The sequence below is a fragment of the Tauraco erythrolophus genome, chromosome 27 (genome assembly GCF_009769465.1).
Source record: "Tauraco erythrolophus isolate bTauEry1 chromosome 27, bTauEry1.pri, whole genome shotgun sequence".
Classification (NCBI taxonomy): domain Eukaryota; kingdom Metazoa; phylum Chordata; class Aves; order Musophagiformes; family Musophagidae; genus Tauraco; species Tauraco erythrolophus.
In genome coordinates, this window is record NC_141491.1 from 279,672 (window position 1) to 298,032 (window position 18,361).

General features: G+C 46.5%; 2 protein-coding genes across 5 annotated transcripts in view; both read left to right on the forward strand.

Annotated features, from left to right (window-relative positions):
- Nucleotides 1-111: 111 nt before the first annotated feature.
- BCAS2 (BCAS2 pre-mRNA processing factor) lies at nt 112-4,167 on the forward strand. 2 transcript variants are annotated; one of them, XM_086627225.1, is made up of 7 exons: nt 112-204; nt 275-367; nt 442-512; nt 596-757; nt 1,832-1,882; nt 3,100-3,180; nt 3,711-4,167. In XM_086627225.1, the coding sequence occupies exons 1-7, from the start codon at nt 112-114 to the stop codon at nt 3,838-3,840; spliced, it is 681 nt and encodes a 226-aa protein (XP_086483351.1). In that variant the 3' UTR covers nt 3,841-4,167. The 2 variants fall into 2 exon arrangements, with proteins under 2 accessions (XP_086483351.1, XP_086483352.1); XM_086627226.1 differs by lacking the exon at nt 1,832-1,882.
- Nucleotides 4,168-5,284: 1,117 nt separating this feature from the next.
- The window catches only part of TRIM33 (tripartite motif containing 33), a 35,388-nt gene continuing 22,311 nt past the window's right edge, over nt 5,285-18,361 (forward strand). For 2 of the 3 annotated variants that reach the window (XM_086627436.1, XM_086627437.1), the window contains exons 1-3: nt 12,802-12,938; nt 16,957-17,075; nt 17,180-17,327. In XM_086627436.1, coding sequence (XP_086483562.1) covers nt 12,842-12,938; nt 16,957-17,075; nt 17,180-17,327 — 364 coding nt within the window. In that variant the 5' untranslated portion in view covers nt 12,802-12,841. Of the gene's footprint in view, nt 5,730-12,801; nt 12,939-16,956; nt 17,076-17,179; nt 17,328-18,361 lie in introns of those variants that run through there. The other variant, XM_086627435.1, reaches the window with a different exon arrangement.

An 18,361-nucleotide genomic window follows, 5' to 3' on the forward strand; every position in this document is an offset into this window, starting at 1 on the left:
AGGGGCGGGGCCCGAGGGGCGGGGCCCGAGGGGCGGGGCCGCGTCTCCCGCGGCATCGCGCCGGGCGGGGGCGACCGCGCACGCGCTGTGCGGTAACGGGGAGGGCGCAGCATGGCGGGCCCGGGGCTGGTGGCCGGCGACGTGGTGGTGGACGCGCTGCCCTACTTCGACCAGGGCTACGAGGCGCCGGGCGTGCGCGAGGCGGTGAGTGCGGGCCGGGGCGGCGGGCGCGGGCGCGGGCGGCGGGTCCCGCCTGACGCCCCGTGTGCGATAGGCCGCGGCGCTGGTGGAGGAGGAGACGCGGCGGTACCGGCCGACGAAGAACTACCTGAGTTACCTCCCGGCGCACGACTACAGCGCCTTCGAGGTGAGGCGGCCCGGCCCGCGCCGCGCCCCGGCCCCTCGGGCCCCGGCCGCGCCTGACCGCCGCTCTCCCCGCAGACCGAGATCATGCGGAACGAGTTCGAGCGCCTGGCGGCGCGGCAGCCGCTGGAGCTGCTCAGCATGAAGAGGTGAGCGCCGGCGGGAGAGCGGTGCCCGGGAAGCGGGAGCGGTGCCCGCCCGCCGCCTCCCGACCGCGCGGCGCCCGTTCCAGGTACGAGCTGCCGGCCCCGTCCTCCGGGCAGAAGAACGACATCACGGCCTGGCAGGAGTGCGTGAACAACTCCATGGCGCAGCTGGAGCACCAGGCGGTCCGCATCGAGAACCTGGAGCTGATGTCGCAGCACGGCTGCAACGCCTGGAAGGTGTACAACGAGTAAGGCCTTTGTTGGCGCTGTTGAGCGTAGCTGAAGTTCTGACTTCCGTTTCTGTGTATTTCTTACGTTTTCCTGTGTAAGTTCAGTGGAGATCTTCAGAACATCCTCTGGAGTAACTGAGCCCCTTCGAGAGAGCTGTATGGGAAAGAAAAGGAGGCTGATCTGAAAGAGAAGGAGCTGTCTCTGTGGCCAGAAAATAGCCCGTGTTTCAGTACATCCCAATCTTGAATTTTGTGTGTTAGTGTTTGGGTAGCAGATAGTGATGATGGGCTTTAATTGAGAATAACTAAACGGACTAATGACAGCCTGCAAAATGATAATTCCACAGTGGAAGTAAAGATGACTTACTACTCATCTCGCTCAGCCTGGAGCCATTATTAATAAAGCTGTTGCAAAAGCCAAAATGGTTGTAGACAGTATGGCTGCAGGAAGAACCAGGGCTGTTTCAGGCAGAGAATGTTAATGTCCACTTTCGAGAAGGGTTGGCTTAGCCTTAGATAAAGCTGTAGGCAAAAGGAATGTGAAACTTGCCTTTGAGCAAAGGCAAAGCTTTGCTTAGCCTAGGAGAAGGGAGGCAGGTAGAGGATCTATTCGCTTGCACGTATGGCAAGAAGCAAAAAGAACTGTGCTTTAACAATGTTATATGAGGGAAACAATAAAAATTGGTTACTGGTAATTTTAGAATTAAAATCAGAAGATAGGTGATAAGGTAGGGAGATGTTACAACAGCGTTCTAGGCAGAATAGCACAAGCACACGCCTAACAAGCCTGAAGATAAAACTTGGTCAGCTAATGGATATGATTTTATGATACTGTCTGATAACAAGGCCTGACAATAACGCTTGTCCAAGGTTTGCGTCTTAACACTGCATATGTCACAACTGGAGTGTTCTGGCGTGGTGTCCTTCCTGCTAGGAGTGAAGAGCACAGACTGCACTGAGAACAAGTTGTCTGGTGTTTGTGTTGAAGCAGCTTGTTGCATCCTTAGCTCTGGAGAGTTAAATGGCAGGTTAAATAAGTCTGATTGAGCAATTGTATGTTTTCCTAATACTTTGTTTGCATTCTGCTATTAGACATCTGGTTCATATGATAGAACAAGCCCAGAAAGAGCTTCAGAAGTTGAGGTGAGTCATTCTTTTTCATATTTTCATTCTGAAGCTGGAAGGAAGGTGAACCCCTCTCCTTCTACCCACCCCCCCAGGCTATACAAAGGCTTGTGTATATGCTGCTGCCATGGTCATAGGAAAAAAGGCCCAGTAATAACAATAATTAAGAAATCTGACCCTGCTCTCCCTAAGCAGTTACATTTGTAATACCTATTCCACTCAAACTGTTTGTTTTGTTTGGTTTCAGTTTTGCTTTGTCTGAACCTCTGCTTTGAACGGAATGGATTGTGGTGCGCAATCCTCTCTGAAATGCAGTCGTGTTTGCTTCTTGCTGCTGGTAGACAGTTACGTAGCATGCAGTTGTCTCAGGGAGGACGCGTTCCCTGATGTCTGTCGTTTTAAAGTGGATGCTTTAATGAGTTTACAGGGATGCATTGCTCAAGGGTGGAGGTTGTAGTACGTTGAAATGATGCACCTTCATAATTCACTCTATTTAGACAGCATGCTGTGGACTTGGTGAGTAAAGCTTTTAGATTTAGGTGACCTGCTGGCATTTCAGCCTGAAGATGGAACTGTACGCTGAGACATGGGTAGAAGGCAGTTGCATAGTGAGTCGTGTCTTTTATCAGTACCCTCGTGTTTAGATTAGCTGGGATTATTGTCTTGGAAAGAATGAGTGTGGGAAGGGGTCGAAGCAGAACTCCAGTTGGGAAGGCTGAAGGAACACCATGGTGTACAAGGAGGCTAACAGAATACGAGCATTAGCAGCGTGAACTAAGAACTACTTAGAGACCAAAGTATTTTAAGTTTTACATACTGCTGAGGTGCTTCACTGAATTACTGAATTTTGTGGATGATTAGCAATTCATCTTTGCTTTTCTGACTTTTTTTTCAGAGCGAACTAAACAGATTTCCTGTGTTCTGCACTTGTCCAGGAGCAGTAGGCTTGAACGTTTGAAGTTTTGCTTGTAGTGGAAGGGTGTTTTTTTTGTTGCTGTTTTGGTTTTTTGTTATTTTTTTAATGGCTGGGTTTTTTTTTATTATTTATCTCAGGATTCTGAGTGCAGCACTGTACTGAGATTTGTCCATCTATATGTTATAGTTACAGTCCTGGCTACACAAGTGTTTTCTGGTAGTACTTCTAAGAATTAGATGTATTTTGAAATTATCAGCATATATTACAAATTTTGAAGAAAAGAGACAAAAAAAAAATGCGTAGATGTTTTTCTCCCTAGGAAAAACATTCAAGATCTGAACTGGCAACGAAAGAACATGCAGCTCACAGCTGGGGCTAAGCTAAGAGAAATGGAATCTACGTGAGTATCTAGAATTTTTCTGTTAAACCTTCCACAAGTATATCTTTTGCTTGAAATTCTTCCATGCAGAGCATCAGTGATCTTTCAGTACTATTGTAGGATGTTACTGTGTGAATACTGTTGGTCTGCACAAAGTGTTTTAAAGGATTTGTATTTCAGGTCTACGTAATAGTTACTAAGGTTGAGTGAATCAATGAGCAACAGATAGGAATAGGAGAATGTATTAGCTGCTTGAAAATTGCTTAATTAAGATAAATTGTTTCGTAAACTCTTTATCTAAATATTGGCATTTAGTGGTTTTGAGTCTAGTCAATTAAATTTTCTATGTTAAGGTTTAACAGAGTTAAAAACTAATTTTTGTCACTTTGGTTGTTCAAATTACTGTTGACACCAGCAGAGATTTATCATACTGAGAAAAATAACTGCTTTATTCAGTGTCTTTCTGCTTTCTTTGGAGCAATAATTGTCTTTGATTTTAAAGCAGAGGACTGTTAAATAAAAAAGCCTTCAATTGTTGTTTTCCCTTCCAGATGGGTGTCTCTTGTCAGTAAAAATTATGAGATTGAACGAACTATTGTGCAGCTAGAAAATGAAATTTCACAAATCAAACAGCAGCATGGGGAAGCAAACAAGGAGAACATCCAGCAAGACTTCCAGTGAATTAAGCCTCACTGTCTTACTGCAGCATACGTTAAAAAAAAACAACAAACAAAAAACGAAAAAACTTTGGAGATGCTATGTGTCTGTAGACACCTCTATTTGCAGTTGTCTAAGGTGATAAAAAGGTATTTTCATTGTTTCTTGTTTTAAATTCTAGGAGGAAGTAGAGTAGACTCAAAATGTCTAGTTCAAATGTATTGGGGCACAGTTAAACGTACTGTGAATTGTTTCTGGTTTTGTATACCTGAAGCACGAGCTCCTAAAAAACCAACCTGTTTCATGTTTTTACATTTTCCCCGATGTATTAATAAATACTGTTTGGCTGTCTGTGCGCCTTCTGCGTCGTGTTGGAAAGCCAGCCCCAGTGCTGGCAAAGAGCGAGGCTTTGCCAAACGAGCTCGCGCCATGGCACTGCCTGGCCGAGGTGCGTGAACTTGAATTCCGTGTGGGAGGCCGTGCTGGGAAGAGGCTGTTGCTCGGTGTCCCGGCATTCCTGACTGGCCCGTGTCAACCCAGCGGAGAGGGCAGGATGCCACATACAGAGCTGCAAAGGTAAATACTTATTGATGTGCATGGCGTGTCTGAGCAGGACCGTGCATGCCCACGGGTTTCCTTCAGCGGGTCTGCACGCTGCGCCGCCCGGGTGGGTGAGGATCACCCGCTTGCCTGCCGATGCCATTTCTTGTTGCCCGCCGCAAGCGTGGCACAGCACAGGGACTGTTTTTGCGGGTCGGGTCGTGCCACCCTGCGGTACATCAGCATCCTCGCTGCGCCTCTGCCCATCCAGATGTTTCCACGGTCACCGCGGTTCGCACAGCTGGTGTCCGCCCGAGACACGGCCCCTCCGGTTAACCCTGCGGGTGCCTCGGGCGAGGTGTGTCCTTCGGCGGGCGCAGGGAACGGCCCTGGCTCTGGAGATGACACCACCGTTACACCGTTCCTGGCTCCCCCCGCCTGACGTGTCTCCGCACCGGGGCGAGTTCTGGGTGGGCCGTGACGGCCCCCAGCGCTCGCGGCGTCGGTCCCGGAGGTGCGGTGCGCCGCAGGGCCAGGGCCCCCGGCCGGGCAGGGCTGCAGCCGCCGCCGCCGCGCGGCTCCGTCCCGGCTCGCTCCGGCCGGCGGCGGGAGCGACGCGGCAGCGGCGGCGCCGCCTGCGGGGCGTGGCGGGCGGCGCGGTCCCCTCTGGTGATTGGCTGGGAGCCGCCGGCACCGGCCAATGGGTGTTGACGCCGCGGCGCGCTGACGAGCGCGCGCCCCGCCCCGGCCGGCGTTGCGTCACGGCGCGTCGTGCCGGACGCCGCCTTCCGAGCGAGCGCGCGGCCTCCCGGGCCGGACCGAGCGCGCGTGCGCGTGCGCCTGGCCCGCCTCCGCGCGGGGGCGCGCGCACGGCGCGTCGTGACGCCGTGCGTGCGCGGAGCGGGGAGTTGGGTTCAAAGGAGGAAACATGGCGGAAAACAAAGGAGGCGGCGGTGGCGGGGAGGGGGCTGCCGAGGCCGGGCTGGGCGGCGGCGGCGGCCTGGAGCCTGCGGCCGTGTCCCCCTCCGGCGCCGCGCCGCCCGCGCCCGCCGCCGCGCCGCCCGAGGAGCGGGAGAGCCCGGGCGCGGCGGCGGAGCGCGGTCTCGGGGAGGCCGAGGCCGAGGCGGCGGCGGGGCCTGGTGCCGTTCCCGGGCCGGGCCCCAGCCCGGTGCCCCCGCTGACGCCGGCCGCGCCGGGGCCCTTCTCGCTGCTGGACACGTGCGCCGTGTGCGCGCAGAGCCTGCAGAGCCGGCGCGAGGCCGAGCCCAAGCTGCTGCCCTGCCTGCACTCCTTCTGCCGCCGCTGCCTGCCCGAGCCCGAGCGGCAGCTCAGCGTGCCCGTGCCCGGCGGCGCCAACGGCGACGTCCAGCAAGGTGAGCGGGGGCGCGCCGGCTGCGGCGGGTCCTCGGCGTCGCTCCTCCGTTCCTGGCGTCGAGCGGGCGCTCCGCTTCAGCCGCCCCGGAGCGCACCGGCCGTGCGTGCGGTGGCGGTACCGGGGAGGCTGCGCGCGTGCCGCCGGTGTTCCTGTGGCACGGATCCCCCGCGCCCGTCCGCTTCTCGGTGCTTCTTGCCGAGCGATGGCCGGAACTCTGAAGTTGGTCCGTTCTTGGCATTGTAGCGTCAGCTGCGACCCGCGGGATGTTTTGGCTTTTGGGGTGCTGCGGGGGAGGCTCGTGTGCGAGGAGGGGTCGGCTGCTCAGTTCTGCAGTGCTCGAAAGCAAAACTGTCCAAGCCAAATCCGACTGACTGTCGTGATAGCATTCCGCGCTCGGCTGGAAGCGGTGCGAGCAGCGCGGCTGCTGCAGGTCCGTGTTTCCTGTGGGCTGAGGTGAAACATCGGAGGGCTGCGGGTTTGCTGTGCCTGCGCGCCCTGCGCATCCGTCACTTTCCTGCTATGGAACAAGTGTAGGCTGCTCGTCCCAGGTGCTTTTACTGAAATCCTAGACGAATTGTTTGTTTGTTTTTGTTTTATATGTTCAGGGGTGGAATTGAAAAGCTTCTGGAGCTTTTAATGGAGTGACTCACATGCTGTGATCTACAGACCAAATTAGGGCCCTGGTAAGTGGTTTTGCAGGTCTTAACTGGGCCCTATGGTTAGAGACCTTGTTTGTTGACAACTTGCTGGCTTTAGCAAGGACTCGAGCTTTTCCTGTGTTGCATAGTGATGAAGGAATTAACCTGGCTTGGTAGTGATTCTTTCTTCCAAGCTGTTCAGAAGTGGTTCATCTAGGTTGTGGTCTTAGAAAGTCCATTAGTTTTTAGAAGATGATACATTATAGTTCATAAATGCACTAACTAAAGCACTCAGTTGGTCTTGCCATCCTTCTTGTTGAATTCCAGATTCAACATTTTGCATTACGTATGCTACTGAAAGATACAGAACTTGGAAAACTGGGTTTGTTTCACTAGCAACTCGCAGGATTATCTGAGTCCCACTGTGTCTGCTAGGATACAAGTGTGTGAACAACACAAAATGTAGCTTCTGAAGTATATATAAACAAAACATCAGTTCCTGTTTTACACGTTTTAAGAATGCTTGATTGTGTGCTTCGGTGAAGTAGGAATTCATTTTTTGATTGGTGCATCAAAAACTTTGAGATAACGTGAGCAAGATGTGCGTGTAGGGTCCAGGAGAGTATACTGGTAAAGATGTGTGTGATCCATCAGTAATGGTACACAAACCTGCATGAAAAAATGTATTAGTCCAGCAGGCCAGCTGAGAACGAAACATTGACCAACCAGAACTGCAGACGAAGATGCAGTTTTGTGGGCAGCTCTCTCTGCACGTTGTCAGTGGAGTCCATTGAATGGCACGTGAAATGCCTACCAGTGAATCTGATACAAAATGGGCATTCTCCACATACAGAGAAGTACCACATTGCTTAGTCATGCAGGTTCCTTCCCTGTTAGCATGGGTTTTGGTAGCCAGGAAGTCTTACTTCTACTTCTCCTGCTTCTCTGGTCTCCTTAAGCATGAGCAGGTGTTTTTTCATGAGAGAAGAATTAATGGCAATGGTACCCATAGCTGTTCCTGAAACAGGTTGCACTTAACTGCAGGCTCTCACTGCTGGGTTATATGCCGTACTGTTTTGTAGGTGTTTAAATTTGCCTGCTGTTTTTCAGTGTCTCTGCATCTAGATAAGAGAATAACAAGTGCTGTGGGGAAGAACTGTTTTTTTCTTGATACTTTCCGGTTGCTTTCTTAATTAGTTTCAGGTTTTGCTCTGTAAGAGTTGTCAGTACTTAAAATAATAAATACACATATTTATTGGGTGGTAACTGTGGAAGCCACTTAACCAGGAGTTGAGTGTGAGGTCAGAACCTACAGAGCAGTTGAGTGACAGTAGCCTTTCCTGATGGAAGCATGCTCCTGCTCTCAGGAAGCAGTAAGGATGCTTGAAGGCAGTGGTTTGTGGTCTGTATCAGCGTCTTCTACCCTGTTGCCACTCTCTTGAGAGGTGCTGCTAATGGAGACAGAAGAATGGTCTCAATTCTGAAGGTTTGAGAAACACTGACGGAAGTCTAAAACGATTATCTAACGTGGTTCGCTGTGTTAAGAAGAAGTAACTGGTAGGTTCATACTTATTGCACTGGTGAAAGAAATTTTTCTGCTGTTGTTTATGTTGGGGAAAAAATTAGAAGTTCTTTGTTTTATATATTTAAAACATGTATTTTTATGTCATTTAATTAACATAAAAAGTAGCATCTCATATTCAGTTTAATGACTTAATAGGTCATTGGAATGTACATTTTCTTTGGTGGATAGATGATTTCTTAGTGCTTGGTGTTTCAGCTATCCAGCTAGACTCTTCTTTTCGGCTTGAATAGGTTGCAGGAAAGTGCCTTCTCGTATTCGTTTCAGAGTATTTTGAAAAATGTTTATTTCTAAGTTAGAGGTTTCAGATACTGCAAAACTTCTTATGTACCCACTTCTGCCTCTGGGAAGATAGATTGTTTTGAGATTTTGCTGCCTCGTCTAGATATTTACAATCCCTCTTAAGAATATTATCTCGAAAGAGAGAATGTGTGGCTCTCCCAGTTCCTTGTGAATGTCACAATCTTCATTAGGCTGAAAAACTAAAAAAATAGCTGCAAGATGCTTTCAGAGAGCCTAAGGGCCATATACACAATGGGTTAATGTGCATGTGTGTGTAACTGGAGGAACAATACGTTTACTACTGAGTGCTGTAATATGAAGTGTCATAAATCATTTTGACATGCCGAATTCAGCTCCCATAACCAGTGTTTGTGTATTTAGAAACCGTGTATTAATCACACCTTAAATTACACAGTAACTATTTTTAATTTGCTTTGGAAGGGGGACATAAAAATAGTATGATACCTCTGAGAATGTGACATATCACTTATATTGAGTTTGGTAGTAGTTACTGTATTTTCAGTCTAGAAACTCGAGAATTCCTGGATCAAATAGACTGCTCAAGCTATGTCCATGCAGGCCATCTTAGTTTCGGTGGATGTTAATTCACACCACCTGAACTCTTGATTCTTTAGCTTTCTCCTGTGTTGATCAGTGAGGGTCATCTGGATATGTGCTGGAGCCCAGCAAAGGCTGTCCTGGAAAATGTTTGGTTCGTATTCTGGATTTACCAAAAATCTTGGTCTGAAACTTAAATTTCAGTCTAAATTAATAGTGTATTTTAGAAGAATGTTTTTCTCTGAGAACATACTAGGCGTGTGTTATTTTTATAAGAATTGACATCTGTGACTGCTGTACATTGATTTTCAGTATTAAATATTACGTGTTGTCAGTTCAATGCATGACAATTGTGATATAAGGAAGGACTGTTTGTCAAAAAAAAAGAAAAAAAAGCTGAGTTAGCAGTGGACCTTGAAAGCAGCTGATTATTTTCTCTTGTTTATATTGATAGATTTCAGTCTGATTGTGTCACTCACTTGACTCATGAGGGTTTATTTCAAGGTCTAATTACCGAAACTAGAACAGGGGTTTTAATGTATGGCCGTACAGAAATAGGTGTTTAGGCGTTTGCGTTTCTGAGAGCGGTGAGTGTTGTGCACGTGCGGTGACCACTGTTGGTGTCCTCAGCCAGTCAAGGAAACCCGGCAGGTTCGTTGCTGAGAGGGCGGCGTACATGCCGGCTTTGAACGTGAAGCGGAGTTGGAGTCAGTAGATCGCATGAGCACGTGCAAATATTTCCTGCACCGTGAAGCTTTGTCGTCATTAGAACAATGTAAACATCTGAAAGGGTTTTGAATTTCCTTATATTCACTTCGTACTTTGGTGTTGGGACTCAGCCTGACACATTTTAACCCAAACCAAACGTGTGTTTAAACCCAGATGTCTAAAGTGATGCTGCTCACTCGACAGTAATTAGGAGCGTGGGATGTTGATGATTTGATTGTCAGCGGATAATATGGCAGTTTTAGGCCCGTGCTAATTGATGTCTCGCAGCACAACAGAAAATCTGAGCCATTTCTTTCCAGCGGATGCTCTTCAAGGAGCGCAGCATCACGTCGGTCGGCCGGGACGTGCAGATGTGTGTAGCTCGAGCTCTTGCCCATAGCAGGTCTGGTTAGAGGAGGTTCTCCAGAGTCTTGTCCAGTTGTGTGGTGGCTGTCTACTGGGATGGGAACTTCACAGCTTCTCTGAGCCTCTGTTGCAGTGTGTGACCATCCTTGTTATAAACATGTAACATTTATGTCACTCAAAGCAAGTTTTGCTTGTGTTTGTTCGTACTTATCCTCTTACCGTGCACCCTTGGGAAGAGCCCGGCTCTGCCCCGGCAGGTGGTCGAGGCAGCACCGAGGTCCGCAGCGCCAGCCGAGTGATTTGAGAGCTGCGGCCCCTCCTTGCACGACGTGTGTTCAGCCCTGATCATCCTGGTGGCCACCACTGGGCTTGCCTTGGTCTGTGCCGTGCCGGGCAGCCCCAGACTGGGCCCAGTATCCAGACGCGGACGGTGAGCAGGGGGAAGGACGACTGCCCTGGGCGTGCTGGCTGTACCTGCCGGCTCAGCCCGCGGTGCGTTGGCCTTGTTTGCTGACAGGCAAAACGAGTTGACTCCTGTTCAACTTCTTGTCCATAAGGTACTTTAAACATTGTATTTTGGGGTATTAAAGTGAGGTCAAAGTTACTTTTTTGTTTTAGGGTTTTAGTACTCTCGAGTGTCATGAAGCAACTAAAGAATTGATAAAGATTTTCATATTACACACCAGAGCTTATGTTAAAGGTATTGGATCTTTGAAAATTTCAATTTTGCCATGTAAGTAGGAGTATGTAGGAATGCAAGTGTTTGGGTTCAATATTTGAATTAAACTTTGAGATATACTTTGTACAATTTTGAACTACTGGAGAAACTCCCTACCTTAGCCCAGTGAGGAGGGGATCTAGTGGCGAACGGTGCTACTGAAGTATGAAGTGCTTTTTGTAGTGTCTTATCCCATCATGGCCTACATTGTGTGCGTGCCATGCTCTCCTCACCCTCAGCAATACCCTTTATTTTGTTGCCGAAGGCTGTCTTGGAGTTAGAATTTCGGTGACGTTATTTTCCATCATTGCTTTTTGTTCTCCCTAAGGTTGAAGAAGTGTTTGGTTAGCTGTGACGTGTTCGTTTTAAGTTGGCTGAGGTCGACTCGGACTTGAAGTCAGCATGTGAAGTATGGATCCTAAAGGATCCTAAAGTATGGAAGCTGCTTACAAAAGTCAGCTGTTTTGCTTCAGCTAGTGTAATGCTTGTAGCGAGGAGGTCAGTTTCCAAGACCAGTTGTAAGTGTGTTCCCCTTCCCTTCCTCCCCACTGCCCCTCTCTCTAACGCCGGGGCTGCAGTGCCGAAGGCTCTCAGCAGCTTCTTTCTCTTGGGTGTTCGTAAACAAAAACTAGAAAACCAGAGGATGGAGGTACATGGGTTTGGCTGTGAAACAGGTTCATTCCTGCTGGCTCAGGAAGCCTTGCTCTTCTGCAGATGGTCTCTGAAGCATCTGATGAAATTCCAGAAGAGAATTTCCAGAAATGTGAGTAGGGAGCAAAGAATAAGATTCAGAAAATTCCAGGGTTTTTTTCTAGTGCAAAAGCAGTTGGTATCAGCTGAACACATGCTGTCTTACTGGGCAGAAGGTGTCTTTCCTGGCAAAGATGTACCGGGGCAGATCAGTTAATTTCAACTTACGTTAAAAGTGCCAAGAGTCTGAATTCCTTAGTATCAACTGGAGTGGGTATAGTAGCCGAAGACTTGACATGAGCTTTTCTGGTTTGAATCAAGACTGGAAGTATAGAGAATCAAGCCTTTGCCCTTCCATCCCTGTAGCTCTCAAGAGTATTTTAGTGTTGTCAGGATTAAGATGTCAGACTGGAGAAATGAATTCTAAGCAGGTTTTGAATAAATTTCCCGTTGAAACTGGTTCAGGATGAAGGCTTTCATAGTTATGTTAACCTGTTGAAAAAACTGCCTGTTTTGAGATGCATGCAAATAGCCATCAGAGAAATGTTGTTACCCTTCGGAAATGTAAATGCTACTATAGACCAGGTATTCTCATATTTCAGAGTTACAATTAAGAAAAATACTTTTGTTGCAGCTTTAGGTGTTGGATGGCAATGGTAGATTCAAAACATCTTCTATTTGAAATCTTAAGTTCTTTGAAATGTTCCATTGTGATTTGTTGCTGAATTATGTTGCAGGCTTTTTAGTAGTCTTTCTGTTTTTATGAAAAAATAACTTTTTCTCCTCCATTTACATCAGTTTTGTGCTTTTTGACATCCTTTGATGTCTGTGGTCTGGTTTAGTCTGCTTTATCTACATCATAAGCAGTTAAAAGGATTACATAGATGCCACTCTCATTAGTGTTCTTAATAAAGTCTTTGACACGTAAGAACGTCTAACGCGCGACGTAAGGGAGATGTGACTTCTGGCGGTTGCATAACTAATGTTTCAGCACGCGTTGCGCAGTAAAACGTGTGCTCCGTGCCTGTCCTGGCTTTGCAGAGCTCTTCCCCTGAGGTGTTCTGCGTCGTGCTCCGGTTAGAAGTGTGGGCCATCGCCTCGGCAGGAGTCGCCAGGAGAGCTGGAGCTGTACCGGAATGTTCTGGTACGGCTTTTCCCCGGTTTGGCGGTCGTGATCCACAGTCTGATCTGCAGAGGGGCTCCTGCACGGGGCAGGGGCAGCGACCGACCTCGGGACGCGGCTGGGGTTCCTGTTTCCCTCTGCCTCGTGTCCCGTCGTTGTGCTGCAGCGAGTTGGGGTGCGGAGTGGCTCAGGCAGCTCCCAAGGCTCATTCCTGCTGTGACTCTTCCAGATCCATCCCTCACCACGTTCCTGTGGGGATGTGCTTCTGCCAGTTGTCCTCTGCGGTTTTCTTCAGCTCAGAGTAGTGTCTTGGGCGAGTTGCTCTGTCCGACCACGGCAGGAGACTCCGTAGGAGCGTGTCGCAAAGAATCTGGGAGTTTCTCTTCTCCCTCTGTTGCAGGCTGTGGGAACTCTGGGAGGGAGGCATGGCTCATGATGTGAGAAGATGGCAAGTGAAGCCTTCCTCCCTTTGAGAGGGGTGGACAGTGCAAGGCAGGCTTTTCCTACCTGCTGGATTGGTGACTCTCAAACCAAATTTCCAGGTAAGAAATTGTTCCTGCTTCTCACTTAAATCAGCCCTGGGTAAGGTAAAAGGAGAAACACAGCTCGGTTGGGGCTCCGTGTTGTATGTAGCAGCAGACAGGGAATACGTGTATGATCGGAAATATTTTTGCTGTTCTGGAAAACGTCTGGAGAAGCGTGTGACGAAAAGTAGAATCTGATCTGAACTGCACGATTAATTGGGAGAGTAGCATGTAATTCACTTCAGCACAGCGCTGCTGGAAGTGGCCGGGAGGGGACGATCCGGTACCTGTCGCTGCGCGTATCGAGTGCTGCGGAAGAGGGGGTGAGTGTTGGTGCTGTGGTTGTTACAGGTCTTACACGGCGCCATAGTGAGGTTGGTGATACAGACAAGTGGAAAAAACGTGGATTCCGTTCTCGCAAATGCAGTGTAAGAGTTTGGACGCCCACTCCTCTTACCTGCAGCTCTCGTAAAATAGTGCACGGTTTTCCGTGGCCTTTTAGGTCCAAAGGCTGATTGCTCTTGGATTTCTTTGTGAAGTGCTGGTTCTCACAGGAACATCTGGGGATGACTGGTGAAGTTTGCGGAGTGCTTCCCCCTCCCCAGCGCCTGCAGTGGAAGGGTGGTGCTGTGGTTAGTGCTGATGACCGCGTTTTGGTGATGGTGTGCTGTAAGTCAGAAAAAACTGCCCTTGAAAACGTTCTGTACCCTCAGTGCAGAGTTTTGTGTGATGCAGTCAATACTTAACTGTTTCTTCTAATGTTTTGCCAGGGAAGAAGCATTTCTGTTCTATGGTTAGGTGAAACTCAGCTATGTGTGGTTTGAAATGTGAAGTCTGAAAGAAACTTCCTGATTCTCAACTGCTCGCTTTAGTGCTGCTTTTAACCCCTGGAGTGTCGATTTATGGCTTCGTATTATTTTGAACCCATCTTTGAAAAGGAAGGAGGTCTTTATGGTAATAACTGGGATTAGGGGGAGACCATAAACCAGTCTGACCTTCATAACTTCTATGGATTTGTCTAATTCAGCTGTGATTTAGAAGAAGAAGATTGATCTTTTAGCGGTAGTTTTTGCTGTGTGCTATCTCGTATCTTCCTCGGAAGTAGTTACACGCCTTTTTTGGAAGCAGAGTTATAATGGAAATGTGTGTACTGGGACTAATGCTTTTTTTAAAAGACATTCTTAAGCTTCTAATTTGAATTGGTGCAGAGAACCAATGTAATAAATTCTGCTGGAGTGTAACAAAGATGATATTTTTACTTTGTTTTAATTTTCTTATGTAAGATTTTTTTGGGGGGGAGGCTGAAACTGGCAGTGAAGCCTTGTTTTTCTAATAGGTTGTATAAACATTTGAGCATTAGTTTGTCCTAAAATACATTCTCATTAAATTTTTACCATAAACTTTGTTAGCTTGTAAACCATCTCAAGTTTTGACAGGTAAGGATTTCTTTCTGTTTTTCTTCTATGTAAATGCTATTTCAGGGCGATTCTCTCTACTTTTCTCTCTCCTCTCACAAAATCAGACAGATCTGTAGCTTTTCAGTAATGTAGTTTGGTTTCTAGTAGAAATGATGCTGTATTAATTTGGTTCATACTAGATGAAAAGACCGGGACAGGAGTGAGTAGGAGATGTATAGTGGTTCACATAATGTTGGAAATAATGGACATTGAGATGGGAAAATGAAGTGTAAGATGCTGAAGAAAAATTGCAAGGCCTCATCTTAGAATTGTGATCTATCGCGATATGTGCAGAACAGTGGTGGCACCTTCTGTGCGAAGTGTGTGTGAACATCAGGGTGCAAAAAGTGGGTGTTTGACTGTGAGAGCAGTGTTCGTGGGCTGCGCGTTCCCCCTGTCCTCTTGGACAGAAGCGATGGGTAAGGTGGAATCACCGCCGTCAGAATCCAGCCCAAGGACTGCCAAAGGTGTCACTCTTTTGACATCAAAAGGCTTGATTTTAGTCAAGCTTTCCATGATTTGTCTAGTTTAAAAACAAAACAAAACTTGCCTTACAGGAAGCAGTTTGCATCTGTGGAATTTCACTTTGTGTTGTGTAAAGACTGTCGGATCTTGGGATTCTTTTTTTTTTCTTTCTGCAATATTTTGTGTGATTAACCCAAGACAGCACTAAAAATCAGTTTAGCTGTGGTGTGTTTTAGATGGAATAGTTTTAATGGTAAATCTTCAAAATTTTTGTTCTGTAAGCATATACTCATCCACCGATACATGGCTTTCATTTCGTATTCCCTAAAGAACCTTGTCGTTCAGTAAGAAAATCTCCAGGTTCTACATATGAGGGAGGCTGCATTGTGTACGTGGAAGCTCTTGTACGTGTAGGTATTGAAATACTGGTTGTTTGTGCACACCCCGCTCTTGAAGCGTGTTTGGTTTGATGAGACAGGGAATTTTTAGTTGGATTATTGTTGTTGCTCTTCAGTGAATCTTCTGTGTTCCGAAGCCGTCGTTAATTTTAGCACTTGAAAACGTTAATGCTAATTTACTACTAATGTAATTAATCTCCCTGAAATAAGTCCTACTGTTCTAGCTGAATATCCACAATGGAGTTGAGTATGATTTAATTACACTTACTTTTCAAAGTTGTTTGAAGTGTCTCAGTGTATAAAAATACCCAATTGCTTTGAAAGTTTCTCCTTGAAAATTATACTTGCAATAAAATTGTACAGTAGCTTAAGGACTAGATGACACTTCTGGGAAGACGGTGTTAACCACTACCTTAGTGGTACATAAGTTTTCAAACCTTTATGTAGATTGTTCATAGAGCATCTTTAAATGTCAGTTGTGTTCACGTAACTTCTTTGCAGCTCCTCTGGGGACTTAAAACTCCAGTTTAGCAATTACAGACGGTAGCAAAGCAGGATACTGGGAAGGAGCTAGTCTGATATCCAGTGTTAAAGCTGTGTGTTTATACGTTTACATGAATATCTGCAGTGTTGCATGTGCTGCAGAAGGGCAGGTGTAGTTGGCATGAGAGGGGTTTTTTGCTGTCAACTCACGTGTTTTTTGGTATTAGCCTTCCCTGCAGAACACTATTTGAAAAAACCCTTGAAACCTTCAGATAGTTTGTATAACTGCATGTGCCTCCCTGATCTCGTGAAAACCGGTCCGTTAGTGTCGTGGTGCCACACGGGCGCTCGTGGCGCTCGCTCGAGGGGCTTCAGGGGATGGGGAAAAGGGAGAGAGACTCATGGGCTCATATAAGAACAACTTAATACTACTGCTGCTAATATATGGATGTATAGATATGTATAATGATAACAATGTGTACAAACAAGTGATGCACAGTGTAGCTGCTCACCACCTGGTGACCAATACCAGTGCCCTTCTGTGCTAACGATCCCCAAACAGACAAGTCCTGACACTGCAATCCTGGACGAGCGAGAGGGAGCACTCCGGGAGTCTGAGCTCCTGGAAGAGCAAAGGCCCTTCTTTCTGGTTACCCTCATCCTCTGTTGTATCTGGGAGAATGTCGTGACACTCAACTGCTTTGACGTTTTCATGAACATCACTAAAGTCACACCTGACTATCCAGGCACACCTCTCTTAATGCTGCTCTTGAGACAGATTGGGCAACAGGTGGTTCTAAGAAGTAATTAACAGGTGTCTTGAGTTTGACAAACTAAAGTGGGGTGGGGGGAAGATGCTATTTGCTTGGGGAGAACAAATGACTTGGCTAAAAACACACATTTTTTTGGGGAAGAAATCAGTAGGAAAAACTGGAGTATGATGTAGAAATTGTCACAAATTCGTTCTAGGTAACGGAGCATTTTCTGAAGGGGGGGTGTGGTTTGTGGGTTTTTTTGTGTTTCGTTGTTGTTCAGGTGGCTTTTTTTGGGAAACCTGTTATACATGGATAACAGCTGGTTTTTAAGGATAATGTCAGCTGTAGAATCTGTTCGTTCACCCAAGCAAAATGAGCAGTCTCAGGATTTTTGCGTTCATTCTTGTCATCTTTTGATATTGGGCATGTTGGTTTTCATGTCCTTTTCCTTAAAACTGCGAAACTTTCTGTTTGGCAGTTGGCGTAATCAGATGCCCGATATGCCGCCAAGAATGCAGACAGATAGACCTGGTGGATAACTACTTCGTAAAAGACACGTCAGAAACACCAAGCAGCTCTGATGAGAAGTCAGAACAGGTACGGCACTTCCCTGCTGGCCAGAATTTACGTGCTGGTTTTGTTTCTGTGTGTGTTAGTGCTTTCCAGAAAAATGACAGTAATGGACTGTTTGCCTTTTGCAGGTGTGTACAAGCTGTGAAGATAACGCTAGTGCTGTCGGGTTTTGTGTAGAGTGTGGGGAGTGGTTGTGCAAGACTTGCATAGAAGCTCATCAGCGAGTAAAATTCACTAAAGATCATATGATCAGAAAGAAAGAGGATGTGTCTTCAGGTGAGTATTTTGATATTGCTTAGTCCTGCCTGTAGTAAAACATTTTAGCACATGTAAGAAGAGAGAGAGAGAGAGAGAGAGGGTTATTTAGGCTTTCCCCAAAGATTTGGGAAAAGTTTAGCAAAAAGCTACCAGTGCAAAATTGGTAGCTTCAAAAATAGAGGAAAAACTAAATTTTAAACTAAAATAGATTATTTGATAATACTTTGTACTGTTTGATCTTAAGTGCGGAAGAAACAGAACGAGACTGCAGCCTTTGGAAAGAATTTAGATCCATTCTTAATAATCCTTTTATTTAGTAGCATAACTAAGTGGAGCGGTTGAAATCAGTAGAACACGGACATATTGGTAATCTTATCCATTGGCCAAGGAAATTAAATTATACATTTTGCTGTACTTGGTTATAAGGAGCAATTATAGTTCTTCTAGTAGAGAAGTATGTACAGATAAGCTTATAGTCATATTCCGTAGGATGTTACTGTTATAGTGATGTTGCTGAGTAAATGGGAAATTTGAATTTACTTTAGGTTTAATATCTCTTTCAGTTAGCAAAATTTGGTGTTTGAAGTGTGTGTACGGTTTGTTTAGATGTGCAGCTTTATTAGAAGTTAATTCTTAAACTATTGTTTAACTGTATATTGTTTGCAACCTACTGAAGTAACGTGAAAAACATTCTCAAGACAGGTAAAAGGTAACAGGATTTTAGCTTAGAAGATTTTATTTGTAAATGGTGTAGAAGTTCTGTTTTAAGACCTGCAGATTCTACACAGTCTGGGTGTATATGAAGACTGATTGTATTGAGGAAGAGAGATCTTGGCATTTTACTCTCTACCGTTAAAATAAACTAAGATTTTTGTGATTGTTTCGTTGTGTCCTTTCAAAGAAGTAACACTGCTTTGCTTTCTGCAGCTCTTGTCAAAATCGTATTAATAGTTTAAAAGCTTGCTATTGAGTTTAGTTCTTCTAGACAGCGATCTTATTTCACTTGCTCTATCAAGGAAACTTAATTTTTGGAGAGATTTTGCCGTATGTCT